Source organism: Cibotium barometz, chromosome 33, assembly GCF_041138505.1.
Source record: "Cibotium barometz isolate CiBa-2024 chromosome 33, ASM4113850v1, whole genome shotgun sequence".
In the NCBI taxonomy this organism is placed as follows: domain Eukaryota; kingdom Viridiplantae; phylum Streptophyta; class Polypodiopsida; order Cyatheales; family Cibotiaceae; genus Cibotium; species Cibotium barometz.
The window spans coordinates 30,677,615-30,705,232 of NC_141078.1; the positions used below are offsets into that span (position 1 = coordinate 30,677,615).

Genomic DNA, 27,618 nt, shown 5'->3' on the forward strand with positions numbered 1-27,618 from the left:
TGACATAGAGGATGCAATGGAGCGCGCTCAAGGAGGCAATGAAGGGGGTGCGAGTGACCTTGGAGTTGGCTCGGAGCGGCGAGATAGTCTTGCCCGAACAATGTATAGAGAGCAAGCAAGGATGAATGTCCTACAAGTTTTTGGAAGGGCGGCTTTAGAGGAGCTGGACTCACCTACCAATTCCGATTAAGCCTTTGTAATATAAGTCTTTTGTCTGGCTCATTGTGGTTTGTAGTGTGGCTTCTTTATTTTTGTAGTTACAGTATGCTTTGTGGACATAATATAGCTTTGTTCTATGGTTTTTGGTATGGTGTTTACTCTTTCTTCCGCCGCCCCCCAGTGTTCACAGTGGGCGGCGGAAGAAGTCAGGCTCCCTTTTACTTCCCTCTCCCTATGTGAACACTTGGACGGCGGAAGTGTGCATTTTGTAAGAGTTCCACCTGGAAAAGTGTGTTTGAGAGTATGTTTTCCGCCGCTCCAATGTGAACCGGCCCTTAGGGCAAACCTCTTCTTATACATTTCCACGAGGTCTTGAAATTTGTCGTTTTGGTCCTTAGAGAATTGGGGTTTAGTAGGGTTCTCTGTTGTAGTAAGAATCCGCGGGCGAGAGTTTAAGTAGGTTTTCCGTTTCCCTCTCGTATCTGCAGTACGGAGGGCCATCGCCAAACCCTATCAAGGTGGCTTCCTCAAAGAACCCGCAGGCTCTCGCCCGCACTACTGTGCGGCTGAGAGCCTCTGCTGATGCCAAGATCACTGCCTGGAAAACTCCAGTAGATGCCCCTGCTGTAATAGAAACCCCGAAAGATGCCCCCGTGTGCAGAAGAAATGGCTTTAAAACCCTAAGTAATGCCACTGCATGCAGCAGCGCTCTGTTTGAAACCCTAAAGCAGGCTGCTCCGTTCAAGAGCACTTTATCAGAAAGTCTGAATGATGCTTCTACTTCTACAGAAAAACTAACCCTAAATGGTGGCATGGTTGGCGCCAAAGTGAGATTTTGCTCCCAACTATCAAGAGGTGACTTTGTCAGGGGCTTTCATTCCGGCCTTGATGCCCAAGGGTTCAGAGAACCTCTGCATTTCAATGGCGGTTTGTTTGGAAGGTATTTTCACACAGCCAGGGTTTTGCAACTGCAAGCACCTGCGTTTGCAACAGAACAGTTTCCTGTTTTGGAAGAAGAAGGGATTGTCTCCAGCACTACCAGCATGAGCAAACCTACTGGGTCTTCTGGGCCATCTAAAAGCTCTGCTTTTACTGAAAATGAAGGGCTTGAGATTGCAAAACTCCCCATTTCGCAAGTTCTAGTTGACAACCTTGCAAGGCGTGGCATCACAAAGCTCTTTCCAATACAGGTACTCATTATGAATGCGTTTTTGTGGCATAATCAGGGCAAGAAATGCAAGGCAAGATGTGACTATACTGTCTACATCTGCCTTTTAATTCCTGATGTTTTTAAATGCTTGCCGCCCACCAACCATCCCAATTGTCGACTTGTATACAACATGCTTTTTCTGGAGATTGTGGCAAAGCTAGGTATTCAAAGCTCTTCCTACATTCTGCGAACGGCCATTCCCAATTATGTTGCCTAAGCGGGTTTTGCCACTTGGAATGCCTTACTCACTGGGTCAAAGAAAAGATTGATATTGCGAACTGAATACTGCTTCTGGTTATGTTGGCCTAGCCATGGTCTTCTTGGTCAATGAGCCATAGGGGATTGAGAGTGCCTTCTAAGAAGGTGCTGCTACTAAGTGGCTAGGATCTTGTTGCCTGTTGATTGGAGACTATTATTGTGTTGTTATGGAATGGGCAGAGAGATGGGTGAAACCAACAACTTAAGAGACATAAGGCTTGTGAATGTAAATGTGTGGAGTTTCTCTAATGCTGGTCAAAGTTGACCAATTGACTTAAGCATTTGTCACTCAAGCTCCCCTATCAGTGTTGCACTAGGTGTTGAAGGGTCAAAAGCCAATGCTTCCATTGTGCAGCTGGCAATGGTATCGGCACCAAGATTGTGTGTCTGCAAGTGTTGCCAATATTTTCGGATCATTCATACCTATGCTCATGACAAGGCCATGTTTAATGACACAGATTCTTACTCTGTAGACCACAAACTATGTGGGGAGCCCCACTGGCTTATCGGGTGGTGTGAAACCGAAAGATTCATTGAGACATTGGTGGTGATTTTGGAGTCAATTAACATATAAACGATGCACAGTCTAATGACAGATACTGGGTAGATCAAGATAGAAGGGATACTAATTACAAGGTGGGTGATCGGGTGTACGGCTGGAGAAGTGCTAGACTTGGCATACATTGATAAAATTCTGGTCCTTGAGCAGATTGTGTTGCATTGAATAGTAAAAGCCAGGCAACTTCTGACAAGGTTTATGCCTGACAAAGTTAATGCATAGCGATCTGAATGAGGCAGTATGGTGTCATGAAACATTTTTCGGCACACACTTCTTCAGGTTTGGAGATGCTGGCCTCCTCTAATATGCTCTATGTGAGCAAGAACAAAAGCAAATGTTTTGAGGATGAGTAGCCAATTTTGAAGATCTTGAGAAGCCGCTTGAGGCAGTAGTAATGGCAACAGATTTACCGATCCTACTTTTTTTTTCTATCGACCCGAGACTTCTGTAATGGCGTGTAAGACTGGGCCAAATCCCCCATGGGAAGGATTTGGTGGTAGCAAGGGGTTTATGCGCTCTACTGATGGAAGCGGCGGGCCTGAATGTAAGCAACGGTGGGCCAGAAATTAGTCGAGGTAGCGGCCGAAGGTATTTCTCTGAAGAAGATCTGCAATTGGTGATCTATGAAAGAACAATACACTACCAGCAGAAAGAGGGGGGTGGGATTTCTCTACTAAGGATCCCCCCTCTCTTGTTTCAATTGATATTCATCCCTTCTCTCAGCCCTCAGCCACCTGTGAGCAGAACTTAACAGCCATCACTCAAGATTTAAGTAGTGAAATTGAGGGAGCCATAGGCTTTAAATGAAGCCAAGTTTGATTTTTCAATATGTAGCTTAATAAATCTAATAATCAATAAGTGCTTTTCAGGCCAATTATTGATTATTCAGAAGTTTGGAGCAATCAAAACTTATTTTGTTAGAAGGTAGATTAATAATTCCACTAGGTGTAGGCCTCAATTATTTGATTAGATGCTAGCAAATTTTAACCCAAGGAGTGTCAGATAGGGTGCATGCTGGAATGTAGAGGAAGCCGCCTACTTTAACAATTTAATTATGCAGTCAGTTGATTCAAACACATAAATTAAATCACAAGTCCTTTAGACAGAAGACATTCCTTTGAGTCCCAATGGCCAAGATGCTCCGCTTCCCTTGGGGAGAAATTGCTTTACTGGGAAAATAATGGATTACGGTTGTTGAATGTCCACTTGTAACCTCACTCTGCCCTCACAATTTTCAAACCCTAAACTCTTTGAAGATTTATGTCCGGTTTTGTCTGGCTACTTTCTCTGGTTCTGTCTGGCCACTTCCATTGGGTTTTATCCATCTTCTGCTCTGCTCTCTTTGTGATGGATGCGTATGCACAAGGGAGGCAAGATATGAGGAATTGGGAGAATAGGCACTATTTTACATGGCAATTTTTAATGGGTGGCTTGTCGGCCTGCAGGTTGTGGGCTGATTTGAGGGAGTTTCTCCCCTCAGCTCCGCTCTGATCCTTCAAGGGTCCAAGGGGGACTGATCTGGGGATTCTACCCAGCCTCTGACAGTCTCTTCAAATTCTGGGCGTTTGGTTTGATGCTTGAGACGCTTGCATGTTCATTTCAAGCGTGCATCTTGACAGAAACTTTGGTCTTTGGGTCTTTTTTTGCTGGTATCAAATTTTGGGTCATTTTTGGCAAATCATTTCAAACTTTTCATTCTTGAGTGTCACACATCTTCAATAAAGTGAAAGCTTCTTGATTTTGGCTTAATATTGTCATCTCGAGTTCCCAGATAGTCCATTCCCATATGGCCATGTGCTAATCTGTGATTGGTGTGTACATATAGCTATAGTGTGTGTGTGCGCTACACCTAACCTACTCAGTATCATTCAATCGATTGCGTCCCTTTGTGAGAGCATAAAGGCCCACTACTCCTACATGACCATGTACATGTCCTCTATGGTTTTGGCACATGCATATGAGGACTGATGCGTGTGACCTACCCTTTTGCATATTTTTGATCAAGAGGGTGGAGTCGCAAAGATGCCCCATTTTTATTAGGTACTCTATGTGAGATGCCAAGTGAAATAGGGTGCATTGACTTATCAACAAGTGGCCAAAAGGGGAAAATGTAAGTCCCCTAAGGGTTAAATGTGCCAGACTGGGCTAGAATCCAGCCAAAGGTGATGAGCCAACACGTCCACGGCCGACCAAGCGTGCACAGTTGGCATGCAAGGTCAGGGGGCGAAGGTGAAACCGATCCCGTCAAGTGGGAAAGACTCCGTTGGACACCCACACGCTTAATAGCACAACTTTAAAACCACAAATTTGAAATGGACAACTTTAAAACAACTTGAATTTAAATGAAATGAAATGGAAAGATGGACACCAGCACTGGGGCCGGAACGGGCTGACCTCCCCCTCAATATATGATATATTTATTGGGAGTATTTAATGAATACAATGCTCCATGGGTTCCAAGAACCAGATAATGTCCATGTACATATGAAAACAGTACCAAACAAATAGGCTCGAATTTCGATGTAGAAGCTCGAAGCAGAACGACCACTAGTGTGGTCCAATCGCTACGGTCCTGTGCTTTCACTGGACTCCGCGGAGAGCGCCTCATTGGTGTTCCGAGACCACACACAAACAGGCGCTCTTGTACTAACGCCTGGCTTTCCCGATCTCAGCACCTTTGGACCGAGGTTTGCCAATATAGCTTGGACAACCCGGCACCGAACGGGTGTTGGCCGAGCGGGATGAATCCTTTATCAGATTTAAACATAAAATACTTTACTCAAATCTGAAAATCACTTACTTGTAGATGGTTGATAGAAAACCAATACTTGTGGTATGATGAAGTCACCCAGGTGATGCGAAGTCTCCTTGTAGAACACCAGTGGAGAGGATGTACCACCACAAAGGACACAGCTGTCAGAATATGCAGCGGAGATGATGACCAAATCTGGGAACACAAGAGCAAAAACGCAGGCAGAAAAAACAGCACAAAAAGAGAGAGATGTAGGCGTGTAACTCTGCTCTGATATACACAAGAAGATCCCGAATATGATACAAATAAGGCATGGGGGCTGAGGAGCTATATATACTCCCCTAGAGGGCAGTCGGCCAGCATCAGGAAAGCCCACGACTGAGGAATATGTCCACGACTGCTGAAAATAGCAGTCGGCCAGCTACAGATGCCTCCGCCTAGACAGAACAAGTCGGCCAGCACTCTGACAGCCCACGACTGATGTAGATCCAGTCGGCCAGCTTCAGAGTGCTCCTGGCATCACCTGGCAGCCCTCCCAAGCCTCAGAAAAAATGGGAAAAAATGGGGGAAAAATACGGAGAGTGGGGAAAAATGGGAAAACACCTCATAAGGGCGGGCACACCCACAACAAAGGCCCTGGTGTATAAAACTAGACAGGAGATGACTTCTAACACCCCCTCTCAGCTCCTGGCTGTGTAACCAACCACTGGGAGCTGGGGTGCCGCCTGAGCAAATCCTGAGAGCGACTTCGTGAAGAGGTCCACCGTACTGTCCTCTGTCGAACAGAACTCCAGCAAGATGTCATCAGCAACAATCTGTTCACGAACAAAGTGCCTCTGGATGACCAAGGGTTCCTCCAGTGGAAGCCCAAACCTGCAATGTAACCTCCTCATGCTCCGTAAAACTGCTCCTCGGGCATAAGTAGATCTCCTCGTGTCCGGATCTCCTCCCCAAACCGAGTCACTCCAACCGTGGAGTCGGACTCCATCCAACAATCCCCCTCCTGTGTACAAGAGTCCATGATCCTTCGCATGCCGCAGAAACCACGGGAAACGCAATCCTGCCTCACAAAGAGACATCTGCAACCAAGAGCTCAACTGCCTCATCAGGAAGCTCCCGTCCAATCCGGTGTCCATCAACCAGATCAATGAACCATACAGCTTCTGAATCACAGAGACATCACACTGCTCACAAGGATCAACACCTGTTACGGTGCACAAACAAGTCCTGGAAACCTGATGAAACCTGTCAACCACCCCCTCTGAATCCGGAACCACAAAGCCTGGAGAAACCACCTCCTTCTGCAAGCAAACACCTGTCACCTGCCTGGCTTTCCGAAAGGTCCCCGTGGAAAGAACATCCTCAACTACTGGAAGTTCTATGTCCCGAACTCGACGAGACATCAGAGCATAAGTGACCTGTTCAGCTTCCTCTGACTCACGAACACAAGAACTACCAACCTCAGTACTGGAGAGTTCCTGCCAACTGCTGCCATCTATTGGTAAGCTATCCACCACCTGGTCTCGAAAAGCCCGCATCTGCAGCGTATCCACACCTGAGTAGCTATTACCACACTGCCACTCATCACAATCTTGAGGACCTGGGAGAGAGAGTGCTGAAAGCCTGTAGACTCCATTCTCCACTCCACCTTCCCAAACCACTTGGCCTGTTGCTTTGTCCCGGAGAGCAACAAAATGCTCATCAAACTCCACCCGTACGCCAGTCTTGCAAACCTGATGCACTGACAACAGATGAAAACCAAGTGCCGGAACATACAACACCTGCGAGGAATGCTTCCCCCCTCTGCCATCGGGAACTATCTCCATCCTGCCCTCACTGTGAACTTGGATAGTGGATGTATCCCCAGTAAGAATATGACCAGAAAGCCTGCAGAGATCCTGTAAACCGGAACGGGAAGGAGTCATGTGCCTGGAAGCACCACTATCGAGAATCCACTCCCGAGTATCCGTTGCGGAGAGTCCTCCAATCTCCTCCCTGCCTGAAGAAAATGAAACATCGGTGTTCATCACCTCCAGGTGCACAAAAGCCGGAGTCTTCGTGATTGCTGAGGAGTCTTCACCCTTCTCGGTCTTTCGCTTGGGACACTGCCTCCAGTAGTGGCCTTTCTCGCCACAATCATTACAGGTCCTCTCTGCCTTCAGCTTCTCGCGGTCAGCGTCGGACTTCTTCTCAGAAGACTTCTCCGATGAAGCCTTCCCTTTGCCCGAATTACGGCCTTTCGACCGTTGGCCAGTAAAGGCCTCCGAACCTCCACCCTAAGGAGGGTTCGTGAATCGTTCCTCCTGGTCCAAGACCATGGGCACAAGCTCCTCCCACGTGATGGTGCTGAGCCTGCCACTGGTAATCAAAGACGAGTAGAATGCTGAGTACGAAGAGGGCAAATGTGACAGCAACGTTATGGCCATGTCCTCTGACGATATCTCCTTCCCAGCCTGAAGAACTTCCTGCTGAAGAGCCTGCAGCTTGTTAATATGCTCCCGCATCGTCGACGACTTTGCAGGGCTCATAACCCGCATCTGTACTTCCAAGGAAATCCTCTTCATGGGCGATACCCTGTTGTAAAGTGAGGCCAAATGCTGCCATATACCTCTGGCCAGCGTCATGTGCTTGACATGATTGATTACCTGCGGTGTGCAGTTGAGGAAAATAAACGAACGGACCCTGGCGTTGACACGATCCCACATCTGCGTCTGGGCCTCCCGGTCCTTTTGGGTTGACGGTAACTCCCCTTCCTCTACTTCCGGCCGTGGAACACCAACAACGACGAAATCGGCGAGATCGTAGGACTCCAGAACGGATTCCATCATCACCTTCCATATGCCGTAGTTGCTCCCGTCCAACTGACGGTCCACCGGAAACGTGGGGAGTGTCGGGATCTTCACATGTCTCTCGGCCATCTCAAACAGATCTGCCATAGCGGGGATGTACTTCTGAAAAGGGTGGGTGGGTGGGAACAAAGAAGAACTGATACCTGCAAGTGGCTGTCCAGCAAATCAGCCCGCCTTCCTCTTGCTTCTCCTCTTCCCGAACAGTCCAGAACAGTCCACCAATCAGCCACAAAACAGCCCCCCTCTTGCTCACACAAATCCCAAGACCTATCTAGAGCCTAGGCTCTGATACCATGTCAGAATATGCAGCGGAGATGATGACCAAATCTGGGAACACAAGAGCAAAAACGCAGGCAGAAAAAACAGCACAAAAAGAGAGAGATGTAGGCGTGTAACTCTGCTTTGATATACACAAGAAGATCCCGAATATGATACAAATAAGGCATGGGGGCTGAGGAGCTATATATACTCCCCTAGAGGGCAGTCGGCCAGCATCAGGAAAGCCCACGACTGAGGAATATGTCCACGACTGCTGAAAATAGCAGTCGGCCAGCTACAGATGCCTCCGCCTAGACAGAACAAGTCGGCCAGCACTCTGACAGCCCACGACTGATGTAGATCCAGTCGGCCAGCTTCAGAGTGCTCCTGGCATCACCTGGCAGCCCTCCCAAGCCTCAGAAAAAATGGGAAAAAATGGGGGAAAAATACGGAGAGTGGGGAAAAATGGGAAAACACCTCATAAGGGCGGGCACACCCACAACAAAGGCCCTGGTGTATAAAACTAGACAGGAGATGACTTCTAACAACAGCCGCCTGCTGTGAGAGAGAAACATCCACTTGCAAGTGAGGAGAGAGAGACCTGGCTGCTGATTGGAGATGGAGTGCACAACCTCTTGCCTGATTGGAGAAGGAGTGCACAGTCACTTGCAGCCTGCTGGACAGTAAGAGCAACCCCTTTGTTGAGATGGCACAGTTGCCTGCAGGAGAGGAGCAGTTGAGTGAGGCGTGGCCTTCAGATGGAGGCAGCCAACTCTGTGTAGGCAGAGCATGTGATGGGCGCCTGGCTGGGAAAGGAGAAGCAGCCGCCAGCAGTCAAGGTGAAGTTGCCTGTATGTGAGGTGAGCAGCCGCCTGTAGTACAGTACAGCCAGCCGCCTGGGAGAGAGAGCAGCGTGGAGCAAACAGTTGCCTGCAACAACACTCAGCCACTTGTAGAGGCAGGCGCAGCCAGCAGCAGAGGGTACTCAGCCACCTGTAGAGAGGTAGGCGCAGCCAGCAGCAAAGAGCACAGAAACAGCCACCTTCAGGAAAACATGCGCCGCTTGTAGAGATGGTAGCCGATTCTCACGTAAGATGAAGTGACGATGATCTTTGCTTGAAGGAGGGAGGTTTTTTTAATAGAATTAAAGTGAAGTTTTACTCCACGCTTGCATGTGGGTGGGGAGTTTGGGTAGGTGCCCATGCCCACCCCCACACTCACTTAAAGTGGGGCTCCCCACCTTGGCCCCTAAGTGGGTGCCCAAAGGGGGTGCCCACTTTTAAATAAATGTGAACACCTAACCTTATAAAACAAAGGGGTTAGAATAAAATATTAAAAGCTACATGTGCAACATACTTACCACCTGTTCACATGCACTAAAACTCGTCAGAATACAGAGCAGACTTCACGACTCACTGGCAGGCGTCCCCGCTCAGTAAGTAACACGTCAAGCAGGCAAACACACAAATACATGTCATGCGAAAACAGTTTCAAACATGCAAAATATGTGTGCATGTGCAAATAGTAACATGGACATATCTCCCGTTCATGGAACAAGTACAAAATATCTGTCGGCACAAAACTGGCACGACATAAAAACATAAAAACCTGGTCTTCCTATGGAGTGACAGTCCCATAGGTAAGACAGTTCCAGGCACGAGTTTCCCTATGGTGTGACAGTCCCATAGGTAAAACACGGCACGAATACTGGCTCTTCCATGGCGTGACAGTCCCATGGATCGAACACAGTCTAGGTCATACACGGGTGGCACTGGTCTGGCTCCCGTCCATACGACACCATCCTGCTAACACACGGGTGGCACCAATCTGGCTCCCGTCCATGTCAGAAAAATACTGGCCTCTTCACACGGGACACCGGCCTGGCCTCAAGTGAACGAGACGCAAAAACTAGGAATGGACCAAATGGTCGGCCAATTGGTGACATCCCCCCGGGCTTCTAAAGAGTTGACCTCAACTGAAAAGCCTCAAGATATGCCTGCAACAACTGCGGATAATCTGCAAAATAATCCTCATTTACCCATTTGGCATCAATAGGCAAATAATTCTTAAACTTCACAAGGTATCTCCTGGAAAGCTTTCCTGCAGGTAGCTTTCTCTCCTTGTGAAAAACAATCTGTTCTGGCTGGAGGATCTCCTCAAGCTCTTCAATCTCTGGCGGATCTTCTGTGACAGGCTCATCAGGATTTGGCCCCACATATTTCCGAAATAGACTCACATGAAAAGCATTGTGAATCTTCCAATGAGTAGGTAAAGCAAGCCTGTAGGACACTTCATTGATCTTCTGAATCACCTTGAAGGGTCCATAATAGCGAGGAGAAAGCTTAGGATATGATCCTTCTCGTCCTGGCCTCTTCCGAAGCCTAGCCTTCTCAAATTTCAGCAATACCCAATCACCTTCTTTGACTTCCATGTCCCTTCTATGCTTGTCAGCAGCCAGTTTATGCTTATCCTGAGATCTCGCAATGGCTGTCCGCACCTGACCAAAGGCAACATCCAAGTCACGAACATATTCATCAGCTGCAAAAATCTCATCCTTGGTACGAAGGATGGGTGGCAAGACCACTCTGCCATAAGTAATCTCAAACGGAGCCTTTCTTGTGGAAGCATGGATTGTATTGTTGTAGGCAAACTCAACAAGTGGAAGATACTTCTCCCATGCACTCTTTTGATCTGCCACATAACACTTCAACAAATCCAACACGGCTGAATTTGCAGCTTCACTTTGGCCATCCGTTTGGGGATGATAAGCTGATGAAAACTCAAGTTTAGTACCCATATTGTCAAACAAAGCCCTCCAAAATAGGCTTGTAGTCCTGGGATCTCTATCCCCAACAATGGATTTGGGCATACCATGATGCTTGAAAATATTAGCAAGAAAAAGCTTTACCATATGATCAGCTTTAATGGTTTTCTTGACGGGCAAGAAATGAGCTTGCTTGCCAAACCTGTCCACAATAGTCCAAATAGCATCATTCCCATGCTGGGATCTAGGCAAATCCATAATAAAATCCATCGTGATACTTTCCCAAGGTTGCGAGGGAATAGGCAATGGCTGAAGCAAACCTGGAGGCTTTTGCCTATCAAATTTCACCTTTTGGCAAGTAATACATGCACGCACATAAGCCTCAATGTCTTTACGCATGCTTGGCCAAAAGAAATACCTCTGAATCATGCGAGTAGTAGGCATAATACCTCTATGACCAGCATAAGGTGGAGCGTGACATTCGTCCATAACCTTTGGACGCAAATCCTTCACCACACATAGGCAATTATCCTTCATAAGATAACCCTCGTTGATAACATAAGAGGCATGTGAATGACCAGCCATCAAATCAGTCCATATATGGCAAAAATCAGCATCCAAATGATACAAATCTCTCATAGTAGATAGATCTCCATGAGAGGCCACTGAGACTGCAGCAACATAAGGCCTCCTAGATAGTGCATCGGCCACCACATTTTTCTTTCCTGGAGTATGCACAATCTGAAAATGAAACATGGAAAGAAAATTTGCCATTCTCATCTGCTTCTCTGAAAGCTTGGTTTGAGATAGAAAGTATCTCAAGCTTTGATGATCTGTCTTGACTACAAATTCAGCCCCAAGAAGGTAGTGTTTCCAAATCTTTAAGGCGTGAATTACAGCCAAGAGCTCTTTCTCATAGATATCCATATGAAGCTCAGCATCATGCAAACGACGGCTCTCGTATGCAACTGCATGCCCTTCTTGATTTAGGACAGCTCCTATGCAATCACCACAAGCATCACATTCAACCACGAATGACTTGTGCAAGTCAGGAACAATCAATACTGGACCACATATGATCGCATGCTTGAGCTGCAAGAAAGCATCTTGTTCCTTTGAAGTCCATTTGAAAGCAGTTTTCTTCTTCGTGAGATCATGTAGAGGAGTGGCAATCATAGCAAAATGCCTTATGAAACGCCTGTAGTACGAACATAATTCCAGAAAACTACGTACTTGATGTACGTTTTGCAATTCGGGCCAATTCCGAATAGTCTCGATCTTTGCAGGATCCATTGTAACTCCATCTCTGGATACAATATGACCTAGATAATGAATCTCTGAAAGGAAAAACTCACTTTTCTTGGCATTGACGAAAAGTTTATGCTTCCGCAACTCTTCGAACACTGTGACCAAATGAGTTCTGTGTTCCTGCTCATTCTTGGAGAAAACCAAGATATCATCAAAGAAGACTCCTGTAAACTTGCGATGGGGTCGGAATATCCTATCCATCATACGATTAAAAGTAGCAGGAGCATTGGTGAGACCAAAAGGCATTACCAAGAATTCATATAATCCGAAGGCTGTCCTGAATGCAGTCTTATGGACATCTTGTGGCATCACGCGTATCTGGTGATAACCACTCTTCAAATCAAGTCTGCTAAAGCAAGCTGAGCCATCAAGTTTATCCAAGATATCATCAATACGTGGAATAGGAAATCTGTTCTTGATGGTAAGCTTGTTCAAAGCTCTATAGTCTACACACATACGGAATGATCCGTCCTTCTTTTGAACAAGAAGCACAGGAGAGCAGTAAGGTGAGGAACTGGGTTGAACCAAACCTTTCTCTAAAAGCTCGTTTACCTGCTTCATAATTTCTTCTTGTTGTGCAGCACTCACTCGGTATGCGGGTTTGTTGGGTGGAGAACTACCTGGCACAAGATCTATGCGGTGATCTTTAGGCCTTTGGGGAGGTAATTCACCTGGCAATGAGTCAGCAAAACAGTCGTTGAATGCATTAAGAAAATTCAGCCTATCATTAGACATAGCATCCACATTTTGATGATTTGGCACAAGACTATCACGCACAAAAACCAAGTACGCTGAAAGACTCTTTTTCATTGCTTTATTAATTTGGATGTGTGATACAACTGGGATGGAATCCCCTTCTTTGCCAGCATCAATAAAATGCATGCGGCCTTTATGCATAAAGGAAATCATATTAGACTTGTAGTCTTTGCGGGGCTCAAGCCTATGGTGCCACAGCTTGCCCAACAATACATCACATCCATTCAGTGGAGCAACTAAGAAATGCTCATTATCAAGATAGCCCTGTATATGGATGCGCAACTTCCCTATCAAAGGGGTAACCTGCACCTCTTTACCAATAAATGCAGCTTCGGCTTCAATCTGAGGTCCCATGTTTTCAACCTCAATACCCAATGCAGCTGCCATTTGCATAGAGATGAAATTGTCAGTTGCACAGTCATCAAACATAAAGAGTGCGGGCTGATCCTTGATTTGCCCCCAAGCCTTGCAAACCATTCTCTCTTTAGCATCATGACCTGTATTTCCTTGCACATCAGGAACTGCATGAACATTTGCTTTGGTGTGCTTGTCCTCGTGCTTTGGTTTGCGATCTGGGCATTGCCGGAACATGTGGTCTTTGCTACCACAAGAAAAGCATTTTCCATCCTTGGCATATTGCTCTCTTTGCTCCGGGGTTAAGCCGAATTTGTTCTTCCTTGGGCCCTGTTCTTTAGATGTGTTATTTTCAGCTTTACCACCCTTGTAGGGCTCCCGGAAGTTCTTTTTAGGTGGCTGTCCACCCTTTTGCTGATTTGGGACAGCCTTGTCCTTCCCCTTGGGACCTCCTTGATCCTGCTTAATCTTGAGCACCAATTGCTCTGTAGCAAGGGCAGAAGCTGTGAGTTGTTGCAACGTATGTTTTGGGTGCAATTCAATACCCGATCTATATGCAGGTTGCAATCCAGAACGAAACTTCCTCTTTCTTTCATCCTCAGTGATTTGCATGAAGGGAGTCACTTCCAGCAACACTTTCCAGAATTTGTTAACATACTGTTGCACTCTCTCATTATCTCTTTGTTCCAGCCTGTCCCACTTTTGAGTGAGAGTTTGCTCTGCATTGGGTGGTAAGAACTGAGCATAAAATCTATCTTTGAATTCCTTCCAAGTAGAAATGGGATCCTTGGTGATCTTTTCAGTGATCCACCAATGGGCAGCAGTGCCTTTCAGAAACATGCTAGCATGGCGCACCTTCGACTTTTCTGTAAAGTCCTCATCGCTAAAGGCAATGTCGAACTGTGCCACAAACGCTAACACCTTAGAAGCATCATGTTCACCATGAAAGACATCAAATTTGACAGATTTATCACCTGCTTTGAATTCCTTGAGCTTCCTGGCATGAGGCTCATGGTCTTCTCTTTTTCTTTTCCCCTTATCCAACGGGGTAGCCCTGTCTGCATGGGCTCCATGGGCCGTCATAGAAGCTTCATGGGGCACGGTGGCATGTGCTCCACGAACTCGAAATTCAGATGCATGTGACTTACCTGCATATGGCAGTGTCTCTCCATGAGACAACTCAGAAGGCAAAATTTTTCTGGAAGTAGACCTGTCACCATGAGATACATGTCTTGCATGCATGTGACTTTCATGCCCTCCATGAGCACTGGCATACATATATCTGTCAGGCTTAGTGCCTTGGGGAGAGGATGCATGTCGAGAGGTGACAGTCACCTCTTCCTTTTGCATAAAAGATTTCAGCCTCTGGGATGCGGGATCTCCATGCTTCAAACGAGGTGGATTTCTGAATTTCAGCTCACCGTCATCCCCCTCTTTGATATCACCTTTGCGAAGGAGATAGGCAAGTGCGAACTCCCTTGGTTTCTTGCCCACTTCACGAGCCATTGATTCAAAGGTTACATCAACCATAGCATCAGCCTTCCTGGCTTCAATAGCACTTTGCAGACGGGGATCTTCATGCAAGAACGTCAACTCTTGCTCTTGAGCCTGCAAAAGTTTTCTCATATGTTCCATTTCAGCCCTCATAGCTTCAGGCTCTTGTTCAAGCATAACTGTCTTCCCTGGAGACAGTTGACCCTTGGATTCACTATCCATAACCCTTTCAAGGGGCTTGTGTCTACCACGCAGGGCATCAGACCCTCGAGAAGCACTAGAGGGACCCCTCCAATTAGGCACTTCCAAAGGGTTGCCTTGGCTGTCCATTGTGTTCAAAGTTTGCTAAAAGCGGAATGTCCAGTACACAGGTTCGTTTCCCCACTAGGAAGAGGGAAACAACCGTGCTCTGATACCAATGAAACCGATCCCGTCAAGTGGGAAAGACTCCGTTGGACACCCACACGCTTAATAGCACAACTTTAAAACCACAAATTTGAAATGGACAACTTTAAAACAACTTGAATTTAAATGAAATGAAATGGAAAGATGGACACCAGCACTGGGGCCGGAACGGGCCGACCCCCCCCTCAATATATGATATATTTATTGGGAGTATTTAATGAATACAATGCTCCATGGGTTCCAAGAACCAGATAATGTCCATGTACATATGAAAACAGTACCAAACAAATAGGCTCGAATTTCGATGTAGAAGCTCGAAACAGAACGACCACTAGTGTGGTCCAATCGCTACGGTCCTGTGCTTTCACTGGACTCCGCGGAGAGCGCCTCACTGGTGTTCCGAGACCACGCACAAACAGGCGCTCTCGTACTAACGCCTGGCTCTCCCGATCTCAGCACCTTTGGACCGAGGTTTGCCAATATAGCTTGGACAACCCGGCACCGAACGGGTGTTGGCCGAGCGGGATGAATCCTTTATCAGATTTAAACATAAAATACTTTACTCAAATCTGAAAATCACTTACTTGTAGATGGTTGATAGAAAACCAATACTTGTGGTATGATGAAGTCACCCAGGTGATGCGAAGTCTCCTTGTAGAACACCAGTGGAGAGGATGTACCACCACAAAGGACACAGCCGCCTGCTGTGAGAGAGAAACATCCACTTGCAAGTGAGGAGAGAGAGACCTGGCTGCTGATTGGAGATGGAGTGCACAACCTCTTGCCTGATTGGAGAAGGAGTGCACAGTCACTTGCAGCCTGCTGGACAGTAAGAGCAACCCCTTTGTTGAGATGGCACAGTTGCCTGCAGGAGAGGAGCAGTTGAGTGAGGCGTGGCCTTCAGATGGAGGCAGCCAACTCTGTGTAGGCAGAGCATGTGATGGGCGCCTGGCTGGGAAAGGAGAAGCAGCCGCCAGCAGTCAAGGTGAAGTTGCCTGTATGTGAGGTGAGCAGCCGCCTGTAGTACAGTACAGCCAGCCGCCTGGGAGAGAGAGCAGCGTGGAGCAAACAGTTGCTTGCAACAACACTCAGCCACCTGTAGAGGCAGGCGCAGCCAGCAGCAGAGGGTACTCAGCCACCTGTAGAGAGGTAGGCGCAGCCAGCAACAAAGAGCACAGAAACAGCCGCCTTCAGGAAAACATGCGCCGCTTGTAGAGATGGTAGCCGATTCTCACGTAAGATGAAGCGACGATGATCTTTGCTTGAAGGAGGGAGGTTTTTTTAATAGAATTAAAGTGAAGTTTTACTCCACGCTTGCATGTGGGTGGGGAGTTTGGGTAGGTGCCCATGCCCACCCCCACACTCACTTAAAGTGGGGCTCCCCACCTTGGCCCCTAAGTGGGTGCCCACTTTTAAATAAATGTGAACACCTAACCTTATAAAACAAAGGGGTTAGAATAAAATATTAAAAGCTACATGTGCAACATACTTACCACCTGTTCACATGCACTAAAACTCGTCAGAATACAGAGCAGACTTCACGACTCACTGGCAGGCGTCCCCGCTCAGTAAGTAACACGTCAAGCAGGCAAACACACAAATACATGTCATGTGAAAACAGTTTCAAACATGCAAAATATGTGTGCATGTGCAAATAGTAACATGGACATATCTCCCGTTCATGGAACAAGTACAAAATATCTGTCGGCACAAAACTGGCACGACATAAAAACATAAAAACCTGATCTTCCTATGGAGTGACAGTCCCATAGGTAAGACAGTTCCAGGCACGAGTTTCCCTATGGTGTGACAGTCCCATAGGTAAAACACGGCACGAATACTGGCTCTTCCATGGCGTGACAGTCCCATGGATCGAACACAGTCCAGGTCATACACGGGTGGCACTGGTCTGGCTCCCGTCCATACGACACCATCCTGCTAACGCACGGGTGGCACCAGTCTGGCTCCCGTCCATGTCAGCAAAATACTTGCCTCTTCACACGAGACACCGGCCTGGCCTCAAGTGAACGAGACGCAAAAACTAGGAATGGACCAAATGGTCGGCCAATTGGTGACAGAAGGTGGATGTGTGACGAGGACAAGTGTTAAGGGCTTGGGCACGGGGGAGATATCTCAAGTGGGTCGTGGGGGGGTAGTCACTTCCGTGCTTAGTGGGTGCCCTCATGTATGAAAGCCGAGCCTCAGGAATATATTGGTAGGGAGGTTTATTATTTGGTTATGGAACCTTTTTCCCTCAAGAGTTCTCTCTTTCTCTCTCTTCTATTTGCAGGGACGGTGTCTGGCATTTGGTATCAGAGCGAGCGCATCGTCGCCAAGGTCTCATGGATCTACGCATCACAAGGATGGAGTGACATGGTTGTTTTTGAATTGAGCTCGGTCTTGTTGGAAGGTTGGCGATTTCGAGCGTGTGATCTATGGCTAGAAGGTGCCTTGGATTATCCCATAAGTGGAAGCATGGGAAGTTGAAGAGCCATATATATGCTAGAGTGGCACCTTGTCATAATCATCTCCTCCGGCCGGAGTTTTGGGAGGCAGCTCACTGGGAGATGGGAGCCCGGTGGAGGGATCATTCATTGCCCTATTTGCTGGCTCTTGTACTCTGTAACCTCAAGCTAATAAAGCTCTAGTTCTTGCTTGCAATCTTTCTCTCTCTCATGTTTATTTGCTTCTGCTTGTGCGCATTTTGACATGGTATCAGAGCCCGGGCGTGTGTGGTCATGGGCAGCTCAGGCGTGTGTGGTCGGGGGCGACCCCCTCGCGCCTCGGTGGCTTGCGGAGCTCGAATCGAAGGAGGGTATTGGAAGGTTGGCGATTTCGAGCGTGTGATCTATGGCTAGAAGGTGCCTTGGATTATCCCATAAGTGGCATGGGAAGTTGAAGAGCCATATATAGGCTAGAGTGGCACCTTGTCATAATCATCTCCTCCGGCCGGTGTTTTGGGAGGCAGCTCACCTGGAGATGGGAGCCCGGTGGAGGGATGCTGCAGTGCCCGTTGGGTGTGTGTTCGTGGAGCTCGATGGTGATGCGTCTCCTACGTGCGTTAGTCTTCCGCTGCGCATTCTAACAGGTCTATGCTAGATGTGGAGCACAATTGTGTGGTCTCATGTGCATCGGGAGGAAATCAAGAGAAGCGACATGGTTCTCATGTTCGCGGTTATATATGTGGAGAGGAGTATGATTTCTTGATCTCAATCGTAGAGAAAGGTGTGCGCTATGAGAAGTAGCTAGCAAGAAAGTCTCTTGGTCATGATGAGAAGGAAGAGATGAACCGCAGCATAAGCATTGCAAGTTGAACACGCACATTCACGCGCACCCTCTCACAGGTGACCATTTCACGCATCACGGGTGATTTAATTATATATATATATATATATATATATATATATATATATATATATATATATATATATATATATATATATATATATATATATATATATATATAAAGTGGTACACACCAAGAACTTAAGGTCAAAGGAATCGACATTATCATGTTAAGGGCGGGGGAAGCTACCTTAGCCACATAAAAAATAAGGGCGGGGGAAGCTGCCTCAGCTGTCAAGAATGCAAAATAGACCAGAATGTGTTTGTACACACAAGCAAGGTTAGTTACTAATTAACTATCCTAAACTAGAGGAATCAAAGACACAAGGTCTATATTATATAAACAGTCCCTATTGGTTGAATGTAGGTGTTATAGGTGGAACACCCATTGAGACAATTAGAGCAGGTTGTGGTAACAAATCAAAGGTAGATTGTGCATGGCTACCTAAGAGTACAACTGATTTCAGTCAAAGGTGGTTTGTGCATGGCCACCTAGTACTTGGTCCCTTTCTTGACTTACATGCAAGAGGTAGTCTAGTATGTCACCCATCTCGGGTTAGTCCCTTACTGAGTTGTTTTAACTTGGATGATGGAGTCATCTTAGCTTGTCACCCATGGAGGAGTGAGTCCCTTGAGATGTTTCAAAAGAGATATTGACCGAAAAGTGTTACACTAATCTTGTTACCGATTCTTATTTTGAAAAAGATGATTCAGATACTAGTCTCAATGTACAAATATCTATGGTCTACGAAAGACTTTGTAAGCAGAGAGAAGCTGAATGAAATTGTGGACATACATATGCTAGTTGCGTATGGCAACTTTGAAAGGGTTTAACACGCAAAGTGTTGCTAGAGCAAGTGACCTCAATCATTAATAAAGTTTCTAGGCTCTAGCTAGTGGAGTTGAAAGAAACTGGGATACTGAATGCAAATATTGCATTATATGGTCAAAGTGTATGCCAACACTAAAAGTGCTAGAAGCAATCAATGTCTTTTAATACCAATGGCAAGTGCTTGTCATAGCCATTAACTACCTGTATGAGAACAACGAAGTGAAAGTGCAAGTGGCAATTTTTTGTTCTCAATCACTTATTGATGCTTGGCAGCATCATCAACAAAATTTGCTAATAGTATTGTTTTTGGAAGCCATTAGAAGAAGAAATTTCTAGGATATCACTTGTTGTGATAGTAACAAAAGAGCAAGTTTCTCATTGCTCTAAGAAATAGTTTAAAAAAAAGCCCTAGCAGCTTGAAATTTGCAGAGCATTCTTTTGTGTTGAGTAAGCCACTCATATGTTGGAACGAGAGCAAGTAACTCAAGTTCTTTATTAGAGTTTTCCTAGAATTTTTGTAATGGTCAAAGATTTGGAGGATCAAACACATTAATATGTTTCTAGAGATTGAATTCTCTAGGAAACTTTTCTAGTTCAAGGTGGCTAGATAGGCAAGCAAGCTTGCGAAACTCAAAGGCAAGATAGCTAAGGAAGTTTGGGAAACTCTATTGTGTGGTCACTGCTAGTAGAGTGTATTTATCTTGAGATGATAGAGCGATCCCATTTGACTCATCATTCAGACCATAATAAACAAGCTGTCTTAGAAAGATATACCTGCAGGCGTTTAAGAAAGTTAAACCAGTTATTGTTGCTAGTACTTGTGGTATCTGCAATATGTCATGTATCTAGTGTGTGTACCCACATGTAGGTTCAATCTTGGAAGGTCGTTAAAATTTAGAAGGTTAAGCCAACCTTAAATGGTCCAATAGACTTGGTCTTCTTTCTTTTTGGTCAAGTGGACCATTCGTCTGAAACACAATCATGAGTGTTTGATGACATGTACGTTTGATAGTAGCTAGATGCTAAATCAAATGCTATGGGCATATTCCTATAGCTCCTGAGCTAGTGTCCACACAATGCATGTGTTGGATTATTTAGATGAAAAGGATCTAAGTAATATCCTAAGATGAGTTATTAATACTCAAGAAAATCAACTAGACTTTGATAGTCATTATCTATACCAAAAGTGAGTCTTATATGGATGACTAAGGCTAGCAATCTTGTGGTGAGAAATGATAGTGTAATGTTGTGTCTTGGAGTTTGAGTACCATAGAACCATAAGAAACAAGTGTTCAAGAAGTAGTCAAGCTGACATGAACACTTGAGTTTGTGAATATAGCCATCGTTTGGCTAAACTTATGGAACTCACCGATCGGTGTGGAATGCTTGGTTGAACACAATGCTAATCAATACACTTAAATACACTAAGCACAATACAATATGTAATTTGCTGAATTGACAAGAGACGCACAATGAGCCGCAACGGCCAGCCCTCCCTCAAATAATGTTTATTGATCTTGGGAGAATCAAGTACATAGTGTCATAGGCATTCCTGACCAGATTTCCATACTAATGCATATGAATGCAATATTGCAAACAATATGGTTGTCGGTGAAGATTTGCACTATCCTCTCAAGTGCCCATGTTCCCAACACATGGTAGAGACAATATGCAAGAGAGTGTAGGACAAGAGAATACTACATAAGGTATGTGAACATGGAGTCCTGCTTCTTCCTCTTGCTACTTGCTTTCATAATTGAGCATTGAAGCTTACCAATTGCAAGTAGAGTCGATGACAGTGGAAGTCTTCGCGATGGAAGCGTTTGGAGTGTTGAAACCTTCAATCTGTCGCGATCCTTTGCGACAAAAGTATTCAAGAGGATGAAGGGAACCTTGAGCTTCCCCTATGGTTCAACTTGAGAAAGGAAGGCTGGAAACACTCTTGGAAGCTTTGAAAACACACTAACAAGCTTGGATATGGTGTTGGGAAGGAGAAAGCGTAGAAAATACAGCCAAAAGACCTCATGAAGGGAGGCGCCTACTTCTAGAGAGAGAGGGAAGAGAGAGGAGATGTTCATCTTGGGTGTGAGGCAGAGAGGACAAGTGACTTGTGGTACAAGTTGGACACATGGCTAGTTACTCTCTTTGAACAAAGGGGATAAGGTCTGGGCGGTGGGCATTGAGCTTTGTCCACCTCGAGACATCAGTGTGTGCGAACACAGATTGGTTATTAATTTATAAGTAAGTTTTGGTTGCCCAAAACTTAATGAAGTGTGTGCACGCTCACTTATAAATTAATGCTAGTTCTGAAGGCTAGGTTTTGACCAATACTTACCACCTGTCACATGCCACAACCATATCATCAGATAATTTCACACGCATGGTTCACGGGCGGGCGTCCCCTTACCTTGAACTACACATTAGTCAAGCAGGCATGAATACATCATGCAAATTCAATTTGCAGGCAAGTACATAAAGATGCTATGCAATGCAGCATTGGTATGGAGAATCCCTGCTCATGAGACCATACTAAAATTGATGTGTTCTAGGCAAGTACACAAGATACCAAACCCAGTGGAACACAAATCCTCCAGGCATATCCGGGCATGTTTTCATAAGCACAAGTCCCAACGGAAAGCCAAGTGCATAGTACAATCCCCAGCATATGCAACTGCCATGGATGCGAGTCCAATGTATATACATAATGAGAAGACACGGGTGGACCAGTTGGGTGGCCAAATGGTGACATCTCCCCCGGCTTCTAAACAATTGTCCGCAATTGAAAAGCATCTGAGTATGTCTGAAGCAAGTGCGGGTAATCTCTAAAGAACTCTTCATCTACCCATTTAGCATCAATGGGAAGATAGTTCTTGAACTTCACAAGGTAAAGCCTGACAACTTTGCCTGTAGCAAGCTTGCGTTCCTTGTGAGATACAATCTGTTTTGGTTGCAAAATGTCCTCAAGCTCATCCACTTTTGGTGGATCCTCAATGATTGGTTCATTGGGCTTTGGCCCTACTTACTTGCGAAGGAGATTCACATGAAAAGCATTGTGTATATGCCAACGTGCAATGCCAACCTGGAAGCTACTTCATTGATCTTCTTGATCACTCGGAAAGACCCATAGTACCTGGTTGCAGGCTTAGGGTATGCACCCTCTTTGCTAGGCCTCTTTGTAAGTCTTGCTTTCTCGAATTTCAACAATACCCAATCATTCTCTTTGACATCAAATTGTCTTCTATGCTTGTTGGCAATCTTTTTATGTTTGTCTTGTGACCTCGTAATGGTTGTTCACACCTGAGCAAAGACAATATCCAAGTCTCTTACATACTCATCAGCTGCAACTATATCATCCTTTGTGCGAAGGATGGGTGGCAAAATGTCACCAATTGGCCGACCATTTGGTCCATCTCCAGTTTTTGCGTCTCGTTCACTTGAGGCTAGGCCGGTGTCTCATGTGAAGAGGCCAGTATTTTGTTGACATGGACGGGAGCCAGACTGGTGCCACCCGTGTTAGCAGGATGGTGTCGTATGGACGGGAGCCAGACCAGTGCCACCCGTGTATGACCTGGACTGTGTTCGACCCATGGGACTGTCACGCCATGGAAGAGCCAGTATTCGTGCCGTGTTTTGCCTATGGGACTGTCACACCATAGGGAGACTCGTGCCTGGAACTGTGTCTTACCTATGGGACTGTCACTCCATAGGAAGACCAGGTTTTTATGTTTTTATGTCGTGTCAGTTTTGTGCCGACAGATATTTTGTACTTGTTCCATGAACGGGAGATATGTCCATGTTACTATTTGCACATGCACACATATTTTGCATGTTTGAAACTGTTTTCGCATGACATGTATTTGTGTGTTTGCGTGCTTGACGTGTTACTTACTGAGCGGGGACGCCTGCCAGTGAGTCGTGAAGTCTGCTCTGTATTCTGACAAGTTTTGGTGCATGTGAACAGGTGGTAAGTATGTTACACATGTTGTTTTTAATATTTTATTCTAACCCCTTTGTTTTATAAGGTTAAGTGTTCACATTCATTTAAATGTGGGCACCACTTTGGGCACCCACTTAGGGGCCAAGGTGGGGAGCCCCACTTTAAGTGAGTGTGGGGGTGGGCATGGTCACCTACCCAAACTCCCCACCCACATGCAAGCGTGGAGTAAACTCCACTATAATTTTATTAAAAAAAACGAATCGCTTCTTGCGTTGGTTCATCACCCGGCGATCATCCCTTTCGGCGCATGATATCTCCAGCAGGCGACTTCTATTGCTTCTCTTCAGGCTGCGCCTATCACGTTCATCAGGCTGCACGTATCCTCCAACAGGCGGCTGCCTCCTCTGCACAGCAGCTGCACTTCCTCCCATACAGGTGGCTGCGCCTGTTTTCCTGCAGGCTGCTTTGCCTACACAAAGGCGGCTGCTACCACCTGAAGGCTACACTTCAGCTCTGCTACAGCCGGCTGCTCCTCCAGGCTATCTCCTCTTCAGGCTACAGCCAGGCAACAGTACCTGCAGGCTGCCCATCCTCTACCGGCTGCACCTCCCCATGCTCCCCTGCAGGCGACTGGCTACTATTCATGCTTTTCTACTGTCTATGCAAACTGCTGGCTGTGCATGAATTTCTACAAGGCGACTGTGCACTCCATCTCCAGTAAGGCAGGAGGCTGTGTGCTCTAACTCCAGCAAACTGCTCATTCTCCTCCACATTGCGGCCAGGCATCTCCTCCCTTGCAAGTGGATGCTTCTTCTCTCACAGCAGGCGGCTGTACCCTTTGTGGTGGTGCTTGTCTTGATGGTTCTACACGAGGCAACTATTTCTTCAACAAGGGTGGCTTCATATTCTACACACAAACACCACAAGTATTGGTTTTCTATCAACCATCTACAAGTAAGTGATTTTCAGATTTGAGTAAAGTATTTTATGTTTAAATCTGATAAAGGATTTATCCCGCTCGGCCAACACCCGTTCAGTGCCGGGTTGTCCAAGCTCTATTGGAGAACCTCGGTCCAAAGGTGCTGAGATCGGGAGAGCCAGGCGTTAGTACGAGAGCGCCTGTTTGTGCGTGGTCTCGGAACACCAGTGAGGCGCTCTCCGCGGAGTCCAGTGAAAGCACAGGACCGTAGAGATTGGACCACACTAGTGGTCGTTCTGCTTCAAGTTTCTACATCAAGTTTCGACTTCGAGCATATTTGTTTGGTACTGTTTTCATATGTACATGGACATTATCTGGTTCTTGGAACCCATGGAGCATTGTATTTATTAAATACTCCCAATAAATATATCATATATTGAGGGGGGGGGGGTCGGCCCGTTCCGGCCCCAGTGCTGGTGTCCATCTTTCCATTTCATTTCATTTCAATTTCAAGTTGTATTAAGTTGTCCATTCCAAATTTGTGGTTTTAAAGTTGTGCTATTAAGCGTGTGGGTGTCCAACGGAGTCCTTCCCACTTGACGGGATCGGTTTCACAAACCACCTTTCCATAAACAATCTTAAACGTGGCCTTTCTTGAAGATGCGTGCACCGTATTGTTGTATGCAAATTCCACAAGTGGTAAGTACGTCTCCCAAGAAGACTTTTGATCCGCCACAACATTTTAAAAGATCCAACAAAACAATCTTAAACGTGACCTTTCCTGTAGATGCATGCACCGTGTTGTTGTATGCAAATTCCACAAGTGGTAAGTACTTCTCCTAAGAAGATTTTTGATCCGCCACATAACATTTTAAGAGATCCAACATGGTTGAATTTGCAGCCTCACTTTGTCCATCCGTTTGAGGGTGATACGCTGATGAGAAGTCCAATTTGGTGCCCATATTATCAAATAAGGCACGCCAAAAGAGACTCGTAGTCTTGGGATCTCTATCCCCTACAATGGACTTCGGCATTCCATGATGTTTGAAACACTTGTGCAAGATATATTTCAACCATATGCTCAGCTTTGATGGTCTTCTTGACCGGCAAAAAGTGAGCGTGCTTGCTAAACCTGTCCACGATTGTCCAAATAGCATCATTACCCTGTTGGGTTCGTGGCAAGTCCATAATGAAATCCATTGTAATACTTTCCAATGGCTGCGTGGGAACATGCAATGGCTGAAGCAATCTTGGTGCCTTTTGCTTATCAAATTTCACTTTTTGGCAAGTGACACATGCACGTACATGTGTCTCTATGTCCTTCCGCATACTTGGCAAAAGAAATATTGCTCAATCATGTGCATAGTAGGCATACTCAATCATGTGCATAGTAGGCATTATGCCTCTATGACCAGTATATGGAGGAGCATGGCACTCATCCAAAATCTTTTGTCTCATGTCAAACACCACATAGGCAATTATCTTACATAAGATAACCCTTTTTGATCACGTATGAGGCATGTGCATGACCAGCCATCAAATCAGCCTAAATAGTGGCAAAATCAGTATCTGTGTGATACAAATCACGCATGGCAGACAATTCTCCATGAGAGGCAACCGAGATAGTTGCTATATACGGCTTTTGTGACAATGCATCTGCCACTACATTCTTCTTTCTTGGGGTGTATAAGATCTGAAAATGAAACATAGAGAGGAAATTGGCCATCCTCTCATATGCTTCTTTGACAATTTAGGTTTGGGTAAGAAAATACCTCAAACTCTGGTGATTTGTCTTCACAGTGAAATCAGGCTCAAGAAGGGAATGTTTCCATATGGTAAGTGCATGAATTACAGCCAAGAGCTCTTTCTCATAAATGCCAAGAGAGAGCTCTGTATCATCATAAGCCACAACATGTCCCTCTTGATTTAGGACAGCTCCTATGCAATTTCCAGATGCATCATGTTCCACATTGAATGGCTTTTGCAAATCTGGAATGATCAACATTGGTTCATATGTGGTTGCATCTTTCAATTTGAGGTTTGCATTTCTCTCTACATCAGTTCATTTAAATATAGCCTTCTTTTTTGTCAAGTCATGCAAAGGAGAAGCAATCCATGTTATGGGGAGGAAGCCCACAACCCACGATACTGGGTATGCTCACCGGCATAGCAGACGTGACACGTGGGCCCTCTTTAGAACCGAGGGACGTATTACAGACGCGCAGTTTGAGATGGCCATGAGACCATACCATGTCGACAGGTACTTGAAAACTCTAAACGAATGATTTTGGTTTATTGAATTACATATATATATACGTATATACGATATATTACTTGAACAGGCACAAGCTGCTGCACCTGCTGTGCTGATGCTCTTGCCACTGATGATCCACCCGTCTCGCCACTGCTCCTACTGGATGTGAGCACTACTCATCGGACATGTATACCGATGTGAGCTCATCTGATCATGGAGGGAGCCTGAATAAACCACGGTAGTAATGTTGGTGGACTCACACACTCACACACAGAAAATGCATCTTGCAGATTACGGTTAGGTGCAGGGAGAAGAAGCTCACACAGAAATGAGAGAGAGAGAGAGAGCAAAAACACTAAATGTGTGGTGACCACAAAATGCAAGTCAACGCTTGCATGTGTGTCACATCCATATAATATAGAAGTACAAAAGTTATTTGGATAGAGTGTCCTTTCACACTTGATTTCTAAGAGGAAAAACCACATGGGAAAAAGCGCCCTTGGGTAAGCCCTGTTCACACATAGCATTACCATAAGTGAGCATATGCCTACAAATCCCCCCTGTAGTGAAAGTGTGAACCTGTACAAGGTAGCAGATCACTCTTTGTATGATAGTAAGTCCAAAGCTTTGCGGAAAGCTTCAAACTTCTCTTGAGGTAAAGCCTTTGTGAATAGATCTGCAACATTATCCTGTGTAGGGCAGTAAGATAAACTGATCTCCCTTGCATGTAACCTCTCTCTCTGACATAGTGATAATGAATCTCAATGTTCTTGGTACGTGCATGAAATAAGGGATTTCGTGCCACGGCCATAGCACTCTGGCTATTAGTGAGAATGGTGGTAGGTGTCTGCTAACACTCACGAAGACCAGCCAATAATCTCCTCAACCATCCACAATCTACTGTAGCTGTGAAGACTGCCCTATACTCAGCCTCGCAAGTAGACGTGGCAACAATGGGTTGCTTTTTGCTCAACCAAGATATGCATGAAGTGCCAAGAAAAAAGCAATTCCCACTGGTGGATTGCCTTGGTATCATAATCACCATCAATTTGAATCATTGTATGCATAAAGCTGCAAGCTACCCTCCCTAGGATAGAACAAACCAAGATCCAGGGTACCCTGAAGATAACGAAAAATGCGTTTGACTGCTTGCCAATGCTTTGTGCCTGGGTTATGCATGAATTTGCTCAACAAAGACACCCCAA

The 27,618-nt window shown here is 45.7% G+C and overlaps 1 protein-coding gene across 2 annotated transcripts in view; it reads left to right on the forward strand.

Moving 5' to 3' along the window:
- Window positions 1-515: 515 nt before the first annotated feature.
- LOC147619475 (DEAD-box ATP-dependent RNA helicase 3A, chloroplastic-like) overlaps window positions 516-27,618 on the forward strand; it is an 80,927-nt gene continuing 53,824 nt past the window's right edge. For both annotated transcript variants that reach the window (XM_086773146.1, XM_086773147.1), the window contains exon 1: window positions 516-1,349. In XM_086773146.1, the coding sequence (XP_086629272.1) occupies window positions 972-1,349 (378 nt within the window). In that variant the 5' untranslated portion in view covers window positions 516-971. The remainder of the gene's footprint in view (window positions 1,350-27,618) is intronic.